General features: G+C 39.4%; 2 protein-coding genes across 2 annotated transcripts; both read left to right on the top strand.

The window, feature by feature from the left end:
* Positions 1–1,749: 1,749 nt before the first annotated feature.
* Positions 1,750–8,800, top strand: LOC122655026 (ABC transporter C family member 8-like). The gene is made up of 12 exons (XM_043849278.1): positions 1,750–1,816; positions 2,717–4,662; positions 4,763–5,083; positions 5,232–5,318; positions 5,405–6,016; positions 6,287–6,451; positions 6,546–6,840; positions 6,919–7,133; positions 7,427–7,732; positions 7,948–8,011; positions 8,105–8,344; positions 8,590–8,800. Exons 1-12 carry the CDS (start codon positions 1,750–1,752, stop codon positions 8,715–8,717), a joined length of 4,446 nt encoding a protein of 1,481 aa, XP_043705213.1. The 3' UTR covers positions 8,718–8,800.
* Positions 8,801–11,183: 2,383 nt separating this feature from the next.
* On the top strand, positions 11,184–14,793 carry LOC122656935 (protein EFFECTOR OF TRANSCRIPTION 2-like). Its single transcript, XM_043851638.1, has 3 exons — positions 11,184–11,341; positions 11,454–11,861; positions 13,341–14,793. The coding sequence occupies exons 1-3, from the start codon at positions 11,249–11,251 to the stop codon at positions 14,421–14,423; spliced, it is 1,584 nt and encodes a 527-aa protein (XP_043707573.1). The 5' UTR covers positions 11,184–11,248; the 3' UTR covers positions 14,424–14,793.
* The last annotated feature ends 1,242 nt before the right edge of the window (positions 14,794–16,035 follow it).

Raw genomic sequence — 16,035 nt, 5'->3', positions numbered from 1 at the left:
GAGTGTTGGCTACAACATATTTTCCTTATAGATACTTGATTTTGACTGTAACTTTATCAAAGAAATAAATGAATTATTAGAAAGATAAATGAGGGGAAGGAAAACACTACCCGGGCCTCTAGAGCCTACACATGCACGGCGGCCAATGAGAGCATGCATGGAGGCATCATGGGGGGACAAGATTTCCACATTTCCATGGGGGTGGGGCAGTCATTTCACACCCCCATGAGTCTAGGCGCAGGGCTATTGGCCCAGTTAACGTTCTTTTTCCATATATGAGATAGAGTTATGGGAATGCAGGAGTAGGCCACCCTCCTGGACATATTTTTTTCCCCCTAAACCTATAGAAATGTTGTTTAGCCAATCCCAAATTTAAAAGGGAAAAGTTTGTACTTCCCTCTCACAAGTCTCTCTTACAACTTATAAGGAAAAAATAAAGGATGGGTTGGCTACAACTTCTTTTTCTTATAGATACTTGACGTTGACTGTACCTTTGTCAGAGAAATAAATGAGTTGACAGAAAAATAAATGAGGGGAAAGAGAATGCAACCGGGGCTTCTAGGAGTTGCACATGCGGAGAGGCCAATGAGAGCATGCATGGAGGCATCATGGTGGCCGGGATTTTGCCTTTCCATGGGGGCAGGATTGTCATTTTGCACCCCCATGAGTCTAGGCTCAGGGGCTACTGGCCTTGTTAGGGGAACCCCCCAATAGATGAGATAGACTCATGGGAGTGTTGGCGTAGACCACACTCTTGGATAGAGTTATTTTTCCTTAAACTTGTAGAGGTGTTATTTAGACAATCTCAAATTTAAATGTGAAAACTCTGTACTTCTCTCACAAGTCTCTCTTACAACTAAAAAGGGAAACAAAAAAAAAGGATGAGTATCTACAACTTATTTTCCTTATAGATACTTGACTTTGAATGTAACTTTATCAGAGAAATAAATGAGTTACCACTGCACATGGAGAGATGAAAGAAAATAACAGTAGACCCGCTGGGAAAGGGTGAAGAAGATTCAGATTGGAAGCCTGAAAGTTGTGTCACCTGTGGGAGGGGGAGTCGGCTGTCAATGTTAAGCTAACAAGGAATCAAGGTTATAAAACATGGTATCGGTAATCGTATTGGTCACTACCAATAACGATATCGATACCAGTTCGAATCGGCTGTATTGGGCTGTCTCGGCCGAATTCAAGACTAAAAAGCCACTTTTCAATTAAAAAAAATCCATTTTTTTTGACTGAGACAACTGATCTGTATTGGTTCCGGACTCCGGTTATACCGATATATTTGGCCGTTACGATACTGATACCTAAGAATTCCATTGTTCCTCTGATTCAATCACTAGCAGCCTCCATCAAGTACTACCACATACATTTTAGCTGGCAGCTCTTACTTCTTAGAATGGATCTCTGTCAGTTTTTTTTAACAGGTCCGTAAGGCATTAAAATCCTCTGCAGTACCGGTGGATTTCATGTGTGCCATGCGTGCCACCTGGCCTCTGCTGTGCTGTCGGATGTGCACCGCTGCCCCGCCTGTACTGCAGAGGATCCTGGTCCGTGTGTCAGTGTGGTTACAATCATCTTTTATTGCCTTAATAATTTAGGAATCTTGATTTATATCTTCCATTTAAGTATTAGCTTTTCTAACCTCCCATCCTTTTTAAAACAATGATTCTGTGCTGTTTGTAGGAACAAAGCTATTGAAGGAAACAAAAGGTGTGGGTAGCACAAAGGGAAATAGTATTAATGGGTTCAGTCTTTGGGTCAGTAATAGAAGGAAAATCACAGGATCCATGTATGTATATGCAAGGATGTATGTGTGGGGCCATCTGACCTGAAACTGTAGAGACTCAAACTGGATTGGGAAAGGAATAATTTAGTTGCAGAGATTCAAACTGAAATTGGGAAGGAAAATAATTCAGTTGGTGGAGATGATAGGGATATGTTATTCCATCAACAAACCTAAAGCTGCATGGGTTCTGGTAATTCAACCCAGAAGGCCAGAACCAGTGAAAACTAGTGATACATGAACATGCATGGAGACAAATTTCTGCCTTCAATCCTCTGACCTGGAGAAGCAAAACAAGCCAAAAGACCATACAAAGAGCATGAGGAAGTGGTTGACATACAACCATGTCAAGAGACAGGTTTCTTCATTTCACCTAGCCGTTTGAATCATTAAATTCTTACCAAACACTTAAAATGTGAACTCCTTAAATACTTTCCCAAAAAACCAAAGAAGAGGCTCCTTAAATATGTCCTAATTTAATATTTCTATGCAGAAAAGCTGGCAAATATCCCAAAGCATGGCTTCCTTCCAGAGATCATTAGGTACCCAAATAATGCTTTTTCAGATGTAATTCATGATTGCTCATCCATCCTTTTGTTTCTTCTTCTTTTCTTTAATGGTGTTCTTTTAACTGAAATATTTCTTCCAAATCTTATTTTCCCCATTTTCTTTCTTCTATTCAGTTAATAACTTAGTATGATTCCCTATTGATCTCCACCCCCGCTCCCCCAAAAATTTTTTTTTCCAATTCTATATCCTGTTCATTTAGGATTCATCAAGTCCTTGAAGTTTTTATCTTTAATAGTACCTATGATATTGATTATCGTCATTCTGGCATTGTATGACATTCTCCTTCCATTATTTTATCACAATTGAGTTTATGGTTATTTTATAATTTTTCCCCTGTTTTGTATTGATTCACAGGTTCGAGGCCTTGGCTTTGTGAGGGAAAGTTTGATCTGGGATCTCTTTGTATTCAAAGATTTACAATAGATGGTTTGAATGTGCTATTTGTCTTTCTTTTCTTTATGCTTCTCATTCTTGGTTCTGTTAGAAATAGTGACAATACTGGGGATACAAGAAAGTGTTGGTTTTTTGTAGCTGTTTCAGTCTACTGTGCTGTCATTAGTTCTGCATATATTATTTCTGGTGCGTGGGATGTATTGGATAGAAATGAAAAATCTAGGAATTTGAGTTGGGTGGTTGATTTTGTCAGGGGACTGGTTTGGATATCTTTGGCTGTTTCCTTGATTTTGCAGAGGATCAGATGGGTAAGAGTTCTAGTTATAGTCTGGTGGGTCTCCTTCTCATTACTGGGGACTGCACTGAATGTGGAAGTGTTGGTAAAAATGCGAACAATTTGTACCTTAGACATTGTGTCATGGCCTGCCAAGCTAATGCTTCTTGTTTGTGCTTTCATACACTTCAGTCAGACTGCGTCTCAGAACAGCCCAGACCAGAGTTTATCTGAACCTCTTATTGAAAAGTGTGATACATATCGGACAGAATTATGCCAAGCCAGTTTCATTAGTCGTTTGATGTTTTGCTGGCTTCACCCTTTACTGCGCTTAGGTTACTCAAAACCATTAGACCTTGATGCTGTCCCAGATTTAACATCTGAAGATGAAGCCCTCTTAGCATACCAAATTTTTTATAATGCATGGGATTGTCTTAGGAGAGATAAGAGTGTAACAAATACTCACAACTTGGTTATACGAGCCTTGGCTAAAGTTTATATGAAAGAGATGGTAATTATAGGAGTCTATGCCTTTCTTAGGACAGTCGCTATCGTAGTTCTTCCACTGTTACTGTATGCCTTCCTGCAGTATCAAGCCCACAAGGAGGAAAAAATGATAGATGGTGTCTTCTTAGTAGGCTGCTTGGTGATCATCAAGGTCATGGAGTCTTTGTCCCAGAGGCATTGGTTTTTCAATTCAAGGAGGAGTGGCATGCGGATGAGATCTACTTTGATGGCTGCTGTTTATCAAAAGCAGCTCAAGCTTTCTAGTCTAGGTAGGAGAGGACACACAACAGGCGAGATAGTGAATTACATTGCAGTAGATGCTTATCGCATGGGTGAATGCCTATGGTGGTTTCATTTAGGGTGGAGTCTTGCAGTGCAATTGTTTCTTGGCATCAGTGTGCTCTTTTTTACTGTGGGTGTGGGGGTTCTTCCCGGTTTGGTTCCCCTCCTCATATGTTCCTTTCTAAATGTCCCGCTTGCCAAGTTCCTTCAGAATTGTCAATCTCTCTTCATGGTTGCCCAAGATGAACGACTTCGAGCCACTTCTGAGGTCCTAAACAATATAAAAATAATCAAGTTACAGTCATGGGAAGAGAAATTCAAGAACTTGATTGAGTCCTTCCGCGAGAAGGAATTCAAATGGCTGACTGAGTTGCAGATTAAGAAGGCCTATGGTGTTGTTTTTTACTGGATGTCTCCCATGTTTACCTCTACAGTAATCTTCATGGGATGTGCCTTTTGGAGAAGTGCCCCATTGAATGCCAGCACCATTTTCACAATCATTGCAGCTCTACGAATTATGGCAGAGCCTGTGAGAATGATTCCTGAGGCTTTATCTGTGTTGATTCAGGTGAAGGTCTCTTTGGATCGCCTTGAAGCATTTTTGCTGGAAGATGAGCTCAGTGATGAACATGTGCAGAGAAGCCAATCACAGAATTCAGAGAATAGAATTAGAATTCATGCTGGTACTTTCAGTTGGGATCCAGACACAACTGTTGCAACTCTGAGACGGTTAGATTTTGAAGTAAGAAGGGGGGAAAAAGTAGCTGTTTGTGGGCCTGTTGGTGCTGGGAAATCATCCCTCTTATATGCTATACTCGGGGAAATACCCAAAATCTCAGGGACTGTAAGAATCAAAACACAATGTCTTTTTTTAGAAAGCTTATGCAGGCCTGTACATAAGTTAAGTGCAGTTATGGTACTTGTTACTTGTTTCTTGTGTGTAGGTTGATGTATTGGGGTCTGTTGCCTATGTTTCTCAAACATCTTGGATTCACAGTGGTACAATTCGTGAGAATATTCTCTTTGGAAAGCCAATGGACCCGACAATATATAATAAGGCTATTACGGCATGTGCACTCGAGAAAGATATAGAAACTTTTGACCATGGCGACCGCACAAAAATTGGGCAGAGAGGGCTGAACATGAGTGGAGGACAAAAACAGAGGATACAACTTGCTAGAGCAGTCTACAATGATGCAGATATCTATCTCCTTGACGATCCTTTTAGTGCAGTAGATGCTCACACAGCTGCTATTTTATTCAATGTAAGAAAATAAGCTAAAGTCTTCAAAAGATTGGGTTCCTTGATGCTTATGAGTTCATGCATAAACATACAAGTATACATGAATGCGATGGATTTGCATATGCAAGTAATTTTTTCTGTTGTTGCTGACTAGAATGAAGTATTTGCAGGACTGTGTTATGGATGCTATGGAAAAGAAAACTGTCATTCTAGTGACCCATCAAGTCGAGTTTCTCACTGCAGCAGATAGGATTCTGGTAATCATGCATAGAGTTTAAACTGTCCCTCCAAATGTGTCTATAATTTCTCAAAATAGTGATCATTTGCTTATTGGTTTTTCCAGGTTATGGAAGGTGGAGAAATAACTCAAATGGGTAATTACGAGGAGCTCTTGACATCTGGAACAGCATTTGAACAGCTTGTGAATGCTCATAAAAATGCAACCACAATGTTGAACCCTGAAATCAATGGTCATTGGGGTGAATTTGAAGATAATAGATTGGATGGATCTATGAGATCCTACCCCAAGAAACAGAACAGCGAGGGGGAGATTTCAGTCATTCCTCAGGCCAAAATCCAGCTAACAGAAGATGAAGAGAAGGAGATTGGAGATGTTGGTTGGAAGCCATACTTGGATTATCTGAGTGTCTCAAAAGGGTCACTTCTTCTTGTTTTAAGTATATTTTTTCAGTGTGCTTTTGTTGCTTTCCAGCTTGGTGCAGCCTATTGGCTTGCTGTAGCTATCGAGATTCCTCAAATCAGCAGTGCCATCTTAATTGGAACTTATGCAGGAATTTCAGCCACTAGTGCAGTGTTTGTATTTCTGAGGTCCTGGTTTACCGTCCATCTAGGATTGAAGGCTTCAAAAGCCTTCTTTTTGGGTTTCACCAGTTCAGTATTCAAGGCTCCCATGCTCTTTTTTGATTCAACCCCTGTTGGTAGGATTTTAACACGGGTAAGGTTATCTCTTTCTATTATTGAACCACTTGCTTATGATTTTCAGGTGCTGATATCTGGCCAAAGTATCTGAATAGAAAAATATACACTTTATACTAAAAATATTTGTTTTGACTATATCTTTTGCATTTATCGGTGGTTACCTGCTCTCTGGATGTTACATGAGATCTTCATATGCACCTTGTGATCCTAGTTTTTAAAAAATAATTGTCATATTGCCTTCAAAATCCATTTGGTTACTCCGGAAATTTTGGATGCGTTCTTGCAGGCATCATCAGATTTGAGTGTGCTGGATTTCGACATTCCTTTCTCCATGTCCTATGTTATAGCATGTGCCACTGAAGTATTAACAACCATAGGAGTTGCAGCCTCAGTCTCATGGCAAGTTATCTTTGTGGCGATTCTTGCTATATTAGCTACACAATATGTTCAGGTGGCTCTTGTTTGTGAATTTGCTTTAATTCTATGTTGTTTTTCTTAATGAGAGGATTCTGAAGACATTATTTTGTTTTGATTTTTAATTGAAGAAATACTACCTAGCCTCTGCAAGGGAGCTGATAAGAATTAATGGAACAACCAAAGCGCCTGTTATGAACTATGCAGCTGAGACGTCACTTGGAGTAGTCACGATAAGAGCTTTTGACATGATGGACAGGTTCTTCCAGAACTACCTAAAGCTCATAGACACGGATGCAAAGCTTTTTTTTCATTCTAATGCTGCCATGGAATGGTTAGTCATGAGAGTGGAAGGGCTCCAGAATCTGACCCTCTTCAGTATTGCTATTCTTCTCGTTTTGCTTCCACAGGGTGCTGTTGCTCCAGGTATTTGCGATCATCAGGACCGTCTATTTGACTGTCAAGGAAAGCTCAATTTGTAATGAACTATCATCTCTTTTGCAGGATTTGTTGGGCTATCTCTTTCTTATGCTCTCTCACTGACCAATTCCCAAGTGTTAATGTCTAGATGGTACTGCAGCTTAGCCAACTACATTGTATCTGTTGAACGAATAAAACAATTCATGCACATCCCATCAGAACCTCCTGCAATTGTGGATGACAAAAGACCACCATCCTCATGGCCCTCCCGGGGAAGGATAGACTTGGTTGATTTGAAGGTGATCTCTCAAATTCATTTATCTTTATTTCGGACTCTAGTCGTTTGAATTCCGTCCATGTACTTGCTATGTTATCTGTGGCACAATACAAAATGGGTACGAGCTACGGGATTAGTGTCTGATATTACTTAGCCATAGCAAATATTATATATTTGGAAAATGAAAACATCCTAAGTAAATGTTATTTTCCCTGCCCTGAGATCTTGAACATCTGAGTATCATTGTTCTCAATTGTGTCCCAAACCAGTGCGGATCTCAACTTTTTTTTTCCATGAATTCTCTGTTGGTTTCAGATAAAATATCGCCCCAATGCTTCACTAATTCTCAAGGGAATCAGCTGTACTTTCAAAGAAGGAACTAGAGTAGGAGTTGTTGGAAGAACTGGTAGCGGCAAGACAACATTGATAAATTCTTTGTTCCGTCTCGTAGAACCTGTGAGTGGGAGAATCCTCATAGATGGATTGGATATTTGCTCTATGGGCCTGAAGGACCTGAGAATGAAACTCAGCATCATCCCACAAGAACCGGCTCTTTTCAGGGGTACCATTCGAACTAACTTGGATCCTCTAGGCCTCTATTCTGACGATGAGATTTGGGAGGTAAACAAACTGATCCTAATATCAGAAAATCTGTCCTGCGGAAATTTGGACTTTCATATTTTCAGGTTTCATATGACTGAATATACACAGGATTGTATTGAGCTCAAATCTTTAAATTCTTCTAATAATGGCAAATTTATGCATAGTAGTCACTAATTTGATTCTCTCTAGCTGAGATTTCATTACAAAGGACTTCATCATGTTGCCTTTTGCAGGCTATAGAGAAGTGCCAATTGAAGAGTACAGTTCTTCGTCTTCCAAAACTCTTGGATTCATTAGGTGAGTTGGTCCAACTACCAGAAAGAAAAAGAAATATACTGACTGTACACAGTTTAATGCAATGTAGATTATCATTTTTGCTTGGTTCAACAGTGAGTGATGAAGGAGAAAATTGGAGTGTCGGGCAACGCCAGCTTTTCTGCCTGGGACGAGTCCTTCTTAGAAGAAATAGAATTCTGTTTCTAGACGAAGCAACTGCATCAATTGATTCAGCAACAGATGCTGTCCTACAAGGAGTCATCAGGGAGGAATTCTCAAGCTGCACAGTGGTAACTGTGGCCCACAGAGTTCCCACCGTTATAGATAGTGACATGATCATGGTCCTTTCTTATGGTATGTTTCCCTCTTCTCAAGATATAGTGTAATGTATACATAGGTGCTCTGGAAGTTCAGCCATTGATGAGAGTAAAATGGACAAGACTCTGGTTCCATCAATGCCTATTGACACGCTAAAACTGAAACACAAGGATTTTATGAAACAATCATCATAATTTGATGACGATGAATGTAAGATGATATGGTATTTTCATCATATTTATGCATGTATCTGACTATACTTGTGGGTCTTGATCTTGTAGGGAAACTGGTGGAATATGATGAACCTTCGAAACTCATGGAAGTCGAATCCTACTTTTCTAAGCTTGTGGCTGAATACTGGTCCAGCTGCCAGAGGAGAACTCTACAAGGCCTTAGCAACTACAAATAAAAGGGAATATGAAAAGTTGAAGACTGGTTCCAATAAGAATTTAACAAATTGTAAACCCTGTTCTGTAACAGGAAAAAAATAAATGAGTTGAGGAATTCCAGTAAAGAATGAGGAAAAATCAGATGGGAAGTCTATTATTCTTCCGTAAGTGCAGAAATTTTGACTAAGAACGACATAGTATACTACTATTGCCTATGAAATTAACTAGATTAAGAGAATCATCAACAACCATCACTGCTAGTAGTGGACCATGTTATGTCTACTAGTATGGAATTCAGTTCTGGCTGCGAATGCTCTATTGATTCATGTGTCTGTTGCCAGAAATAAAAAGGGTACCTGTTAAAAAGCCCATCTTAGTCTTTAATGTTCAGCCAACACAGCCATCAGTTAAATACCAGTTGATACCAGTCATCTGGAGGCTCTACATTGACTGCGAAGGTGAGCTTGTTCTTGAGCTTAGCAGGCAATTTATTGACTTGAGCTTGAGGTACTGTTTGCTGGAGGACTGAAAGACACATCATGGATTGTGGGTCTTGACTGATCATTTTCTGCCATGCTTCAATTTTAAGTTGGCAAGAAAAGCATGGCCTCCTGAGGAAATCAAACGTCACTATAAGTTTTGACATTTAAATACCCATCTTTAGATTAATCAAATTTTCAAAGGAATACTACTTCATACCAGGGATGTAATTTTTCTTAAACTTGATGCTTAAGAAACCATATGCATATCTAAGATCAATTCAGTGTGGTGTTAAACTGAAATTGCAACCCCACGTTGTAACTTGGGTGAATAAAAACCATATTTGAAGTCAAAACTCTGTGGTGCAGTTTCTTTTGAACAGCCTTATTATTGGGTTGCAAATTTATTGAAAATCTGAATTTGCACAAATCTGTGTGGAACCATTGTGTATCTGAAGTTACAAATCCAGTTTGTGCCAATAAAAAATGGGTTCTGGTTACTCTGCTGTTAAGTATACTGCTATCTCCAGTTAGGAACTCTACGACATGGCTAGTTGTCCTATCCTCTTTAAATGGCTGAGAGTCTGAGATTGAAAAAAAAACCCAATTCCTTTGATTTTGCTAAAACTAAAAAGAAAGAGAAACCAAATTGGTTCATTCTTGCCTATTTCCCCATTGAGTCTCTACTGCACACCATGGCCATGAATTCCCCTGTTTCAGCAATCACTCAAGCAGGCGACGAGTTCTGTCATCTTGACGCTCTTATCTCTCTCTTTCCCTCATGGTGTGCAAACAGTACTTTACAGAAATTGCAGCGGCGTCCTTCGCAAAAAAAAAAAAAGAAGCCCCGACCCCCTGGTCACTGAAATTCATGTCCCCCAACCCTCCCCGAAATGCAGCAGCTTCATCTCAAGGCCCATTAACTTCTGGGGATAGTCTCTATCCATCTCAATTTTGAATTTGGTTTCTGGTAACCAATTGGGGCATAGTGTCCAAAGTCAGGTTTATCTTCCTTGGTTGCTAACCTAGAGACTGTTTAATGATTTTTATTTTGTTTTCTAATCCACAATGCTTGCTTCTGAAAATGGACCAAGGATTTTGAACTTCAAAAAGATACCCTTTTCTTGAAATGAACATCTAGGCCAAGAAATGCCCCAGGGCTCCTGTCTGTCTCGTGTTCTTCTATAATAGGATCTGTTATTCCTTCTTCTCCTGAATAGGATCTATGTCCTGACATCCCCTTAATATTTGGCATTGTTGCATAATTTTGTCTAATTCATCTTGTTTTGTTGTTTCAAGGAGATGGATGAGTTGACAGATAAACAACCAGAGCAAATCACTCTGTAAATTGTAGTTTATACACCCGGGATAGTCTTAGAGTTTGATTCAGAAATTGATACATATCAATTTTACAATTGAGTATGTGAGGAGGACTAGATATAATATTAGTAGAGAATATTAGACTAAGACAACAAGCAAGCTAACTTCAATGAAGTTTGAGAATGCCATACCTTCAGTTTCAGACAAATTCTGCATATCTGGGTGTGGTTGGACATGAATGTCGATGAGCAGAAGCTGGGGGTTTGCGGTCTGCAATTTTCCGGCGAGGCTTATTTGCACACTGTGAGAGAGAGAGAGAGAGAGAGAGAGAGAGAGAGAGAGAGAGAGAGAGAGGTGCATCGGAATATGAGAGCTCCGGCGCCGGAACAGGAGAGATCACGGCGAACCAATTTGGATTTCATTCTCTTCACTTATAGCAAAACCTTTTTTTTTTCCCCAATCTTAGCCATTTAAAGAGAATAAAAAAAATGTGTTCATGTCCTCAAACGCAAAACCCTAACTAGCAAAAATGTAATTAAAGGCGACCCTGCAAAATGACGACAGAGCAATTAATAATAAGTAATAAAGAGCAAAAGAACCACTATAAAAACAGATAGTAACGGTCATCTTCGACCCTCTCTCTCTTTTTTTTGGTAACTTCGACCCTCTCTCTCTCTCTCTCTCTCTTTTGGAGCTTCTCTCTGTGAATTTTGGGAACTTGTTCATCTTTGAGCTTACTGGAACGGAATGGAATGGAAAGGAAAGAGAGAGGATTAGCCGTGTCCAGGCTGAAGAGAGAGGAGTGTAAACGCACCAAACACGACTCCGTCTTCTCTAAATGGAAGGTTTGTTCTTTCATGTCTAATCTTCTCTCTCTGAATTTACCAGGTGCATGTAATCACTAGCTCTCTGGGTTTTTGTTAATTTCAGCTAGTACTTTGTGATTTGTTCCTTCAGATTCTGATTGGACCTTCTGATTGGGAAAACTATTCGTTGGGAAAGGAAGGGATAGAGAGGTACAGAATACACAACCTACCTGTAAGTTGTTCATGTCCTGGGCTGTATGAGCTCGGCATAGCTACATACTTTACGGGCTACGACGATCATGGCGGAGATGGAGGAGGAGTGCGGAGGAATCTTCGCGAGCTCGATCCAGACCGAATAGTCGTTGTGTACCTTGGACAAGCCGACAATGTGAGGACAAGACTCCAGCATTATGGCCGGGCTGGTTCTCATCTTGGCGATGGCAACTGGGTTGGTCGTTCCGATCAAGAGGATAAGAGCTCTTGGCTCCCTAGTGGAGGTCCTGGATTGTTTCAGGAGATCTTCTCCAGGGGTTTTCCAATCGTATTTAGATGGGCTCCGGTTAGTACTAACTACTGCGTATTGTTTATGAACAGCTTTATCTTTCTCAACTATGGTTTCGGAGTCACAGTTTCAGTTTTGGTACTATTTCCTGCTTCTTTCTTTGTAGTTTATATCAAGGATTCTGAGGTTTGGTGAAACTACTACTTTTTTTGTTGGAAGGGGGGAGGGGGGTTGAATGAGTGAATAGATTCAGAGATCTAAAACTAAATTTGCTGGCATGTTCATCCACTGTCCATTTTCTTATCAATATGGCTCTCCTTCATGAAGTGTTTTAATATGTTTTTTCCCCTTTACCTGGAATTTTAAAGTAGTGTTATCTGGCTGAAAATCTACAGGATTAATAAGAACCACCAGCTGTTCTTTGGCATGATTCCACAGTCCACACATATTTGGTTGGGTCTTATGGTCACAAAGAAACAATAGTCTTTAAAGATCACCACATGAAAAGGACTAAGTCTTGAAGCAAATTTGGGAGTTACTGCCATTTCGGTGTCAAAACTTAGTGATTTTGAAGGACCATCTGCTAGAAAGCAGTGATAATCTGTTTAGAGTATGATAATTTGTGCTGCATTTTAAAAGGAATTTGGATAGAACTAGGAAGTGATTACGAATTTGAGTGTATCAGTTTTGTTTTGTTTTCTTTAAAAGTGTTGCATTAGAAGGTGAAGTTAACAGGGCTAGCTGGAGCAGCCTAAGAAAATAGCTCTCAAGATATACAAAACACATGAAAAAGAATCAAGAAGCCGTCCATGTGACCAACTTCACGCAATCTCAACTCAGTTCTCATGCAATGCCAAATAATTGTCATCAGCTAGCTCCTTATGAATCGCATATTTTGCAATGAATCACTGAAAGAACCCTGTATTTGTCTTCAAAAATTTGTATATTGTGTTCACTCTAGGTTGTTGATGTCATGGGGAATATTTTTCTGAATAATAGAACCTCTTCTAATCACTTGCCCCTTCATCCAAAGAACTAAGTCTTTGAAAGGGACTTGGAGTGGGTCTGAAACTTCAACTCCTATGATTGTGCCAGCATTACAGAAGCAATCGGAGACCGCCTACTGGTTCTTGCTGATGATGAATAGTGAGCTGAGCCTGCTTGGTTGGACTGAGAATGCAGTCCTTTAAAAACGGACATCAATATCAGTTTTTATGTGATAATGGATAGATGATGTTTCTACTCTCTGTTTCTTAGTTTTTATCATCTTTTGTAAAATCGTTAAATCTTGTACTGTAAATCATATCGTTGATGACATAACCAATTCAACTTCTTGTATCAAACTCCCATTTAATGAGTGAACTGACACAAATTGATAGTGAACACTAAACTTCCAGATTCTGCTTGACATAATTTCTCTCTCTTGTGTTTGCCATTATTTTCCCTTTTGAAAGAGCCTTTGTACTGATATTTTTATACACTGTTTATTCATAGCTCACATGTTCCCCATCTCACTGTCATTCCTGAATTATACAGATGGAAAACAAGAAGGAAGCTGAGAGTACAGAAGCACTGTTGCTTGGAGTTTTCGATTATGCATGGAATAAAGGTGGAAATGGTGCTCGACGCCCTACTGATATCCTTGTAGAACTAGATAGAATAAGTTCAAAAACTACCCTACTTCCGAACATTGCCAGAAAGCTCCAAGAATGGAACAGGCACCACCGTTTCCCTCAGAAGCAAATGGGAATCAGGATCAAAGCCACCCCATCACCTGCTTTAGAGGCTGAATCTATTATCTGTAGTGATCAGAAGCCTAAAATTCTCCTTTCCAGGATTTTCAAATTTGGCAGATCACAGCCTCAATTACTTATGCAAGAATGCAGTGATGAGGAGGCCCATAGTAGCATTTGCGGAGTGGCTTTAGGTGATGGATCTGTTTGTAGAAACAAACCCATTGAAGGAAGAAAAAGATGTGGTCAGCATAAAGGGAAGAGAATTAATGGGTCCATCTCTAAGTCGATGATAGAGGGGAAATTACAAATGCATGGTCCGGGTTTAGATGGAGGGCCTATCTGTCTAGAAGTTCCTGTACTTGAAAGGAGTGAGACTAAAGGCGATTCTAAGCTTGAGAACCTTCACTCCCAGATTTTCAAACACGAGAGATTGCAGCCTCCCTTGATGATGGAAAAATATAGTCTTAATGAGGACTACACTCTATGTGGGGTGATTTTAGGAGATGGTTCTGTTTGTAGAAGCAAGCCTGTCAAAGGTAGGAAAAGGTGCGAGCAGCATAAAGGAAAGAGGATTAGTACCTCCATCTCAAAGTCATTGCTGAAAGGGAAATCATGTGCATATGATTTGGGCCTAGAAATTGGATCTGGCGATATGGAAGTAAGATCAGTATCAGTGGAGATTTGGGAGCTTGATGATCTCTGTCCTCAGGTTATAAAACATGATAGACGGCGGCCTCAACTAGTGACTGGAAGATGTGTTTCTGTTGAGAACTACTCTACTATCTGTGGCGTGGCTTTAGGTGATGGATCTGTTTGTAATAACAAACCTGTCCAGGGAAGAAAAAGATGTGCAGAACATAAAGGAAAGAGGACTAGTGGGTGAATTCCGAAGTTTAGTAACAGAAGTAACACTCGATCTGTGTACTATGGGCTTGGAAGAAAGATCAATTTGTATGGAAGTTCCAATAAATTCAAGGAAGAGGTGTGAACTGCATAAGCAAAGGAGGGCTACCCCCTCCATAGCTACATATTATTCTTGAAAGAACTTGATGAGATGAAAGTACCTGATTCCAGTACTAGATGTATGAGACTTATTTATACCCTGTGTATTATCTGGGGAAAGTTGGTATTTAGATTATTTGGAGGAATCAGGTAATGAACCCTCTAGGTAATGTTTCTCGTTGCTTAAATCTATTTGGAGGCAATGCAATTAGATTTTTCTTTTAGGGGCAGTTTTGACTTGGCTTCCCCTGGGATATTATTTTCCTTTACTTCACTCTATAAATGTTGGGTATCTTTATTATTGAGCAGTGATTCAGGAGCAACCCATTTTTAATTAGATAAAAAAGTATTAAGTGCTGATTGCTTAAAAGGACTGAATTTCTGAATTGATGCTGTTGCACTTTCCAAAATTTCAGAAATTCTGCTACCTCATTTATTTTCCACCCCAAATTGTTACCACTTAAATTCTCTAACCCTCTGGTTCTCCTTGATGATTGGTATCAGCATTGCCACCTCCACTCATCTCTATCACTTTTTGGACTACCTCTCATGCTGCAAAGCCATCGATACGTCTCTCTCTTGGTTGCTTTACCTTTTTTGGATGTACCTCTTGGGTATATTTTATATACACAGAAAGTATGATCAATCATCATGTGACTGTTCAACAATTTGTTTGATGGTTTAAATAACAGCGGCAGCTGAGCTTATCAGGACTAGTTTCTTCTCTTTGTGTGGTCTAGTTTCTATTTGAAATTAATGGTACTGAATTATTCTCCATCCAAGCATACAAATTTTTATTTTTTATCTCATTGGTTTTTTAAATTGTTATATTTTGACTTTTATATGGCAATTTACTCACAATATTTAGCTAATTCAATTTAAAATAATTCTCTTGTTTTTATTTTTACTCTTTTGCTTCCATTAGTTTTACTTTCTTTTCTGTCAAAATGCTAAATGGGTTACCTCAGGCTAGTTCTTCCCATGCTTGGTCCCTGCCAATGTTTTAATGACCTTTTAGTTAACTAATACTGCTTCTACTGGGCAAGGCTAAATTGAAAGAGCACAAACTTGATTGCAAGTGAAACAAAAAACCAAAATAATCAAATTCATAGAGCATCTTCTCATGCCATTCTCAGGTGGTTATTGCTGGGGAGGTGCTACCTCCATTAGAATGAGGTATCCAGTGATGGAAGCATTGCATCTCTTCTTCATCACATTAGATGGAGCTTCAAATCTTCGGGCTCAAGTAAGGATATCCACTCTCACCTTGTTTATTCATTTTATGTTCCAAGGATTTTTCTAATTTTAGCCTGTGTGATCTTGAAAGAAAATGTGGGTCTAATTCACTGAGGCTGTGTTTTTTCAGCATAAAATATTTTTTGAGATTTGTTCAGGATGTTAGTTTACAATAATAATGATGGTATCTTGATCATTAGTACTCTTGGTAACCACGGAGGATTTCACCCTCGTAATATAATTGGATTTTTTTTTTC

Source organism: Telopea speciosissima, chromosome 3 (genome assembly GCF_018873765.1).
Source record: "Telopea speciosissima isolate NSW1024214 ecotype Mountain lineage chromosome 3, Tspe_v1, whole genome shotgun sequence".
Classification (NCBI taxonomy): Eukaryota; Viridiplantae; Streptophyta; class Magnoliopsida; order Proteales; family Proteaceae; genus Telopea; species Telopea speciosissima.
The sequence above is the reverse complement of the archived record's forward strand: the minus strand, read 5'-3'. Positions and strand labels throughout refer to the sequence as shown.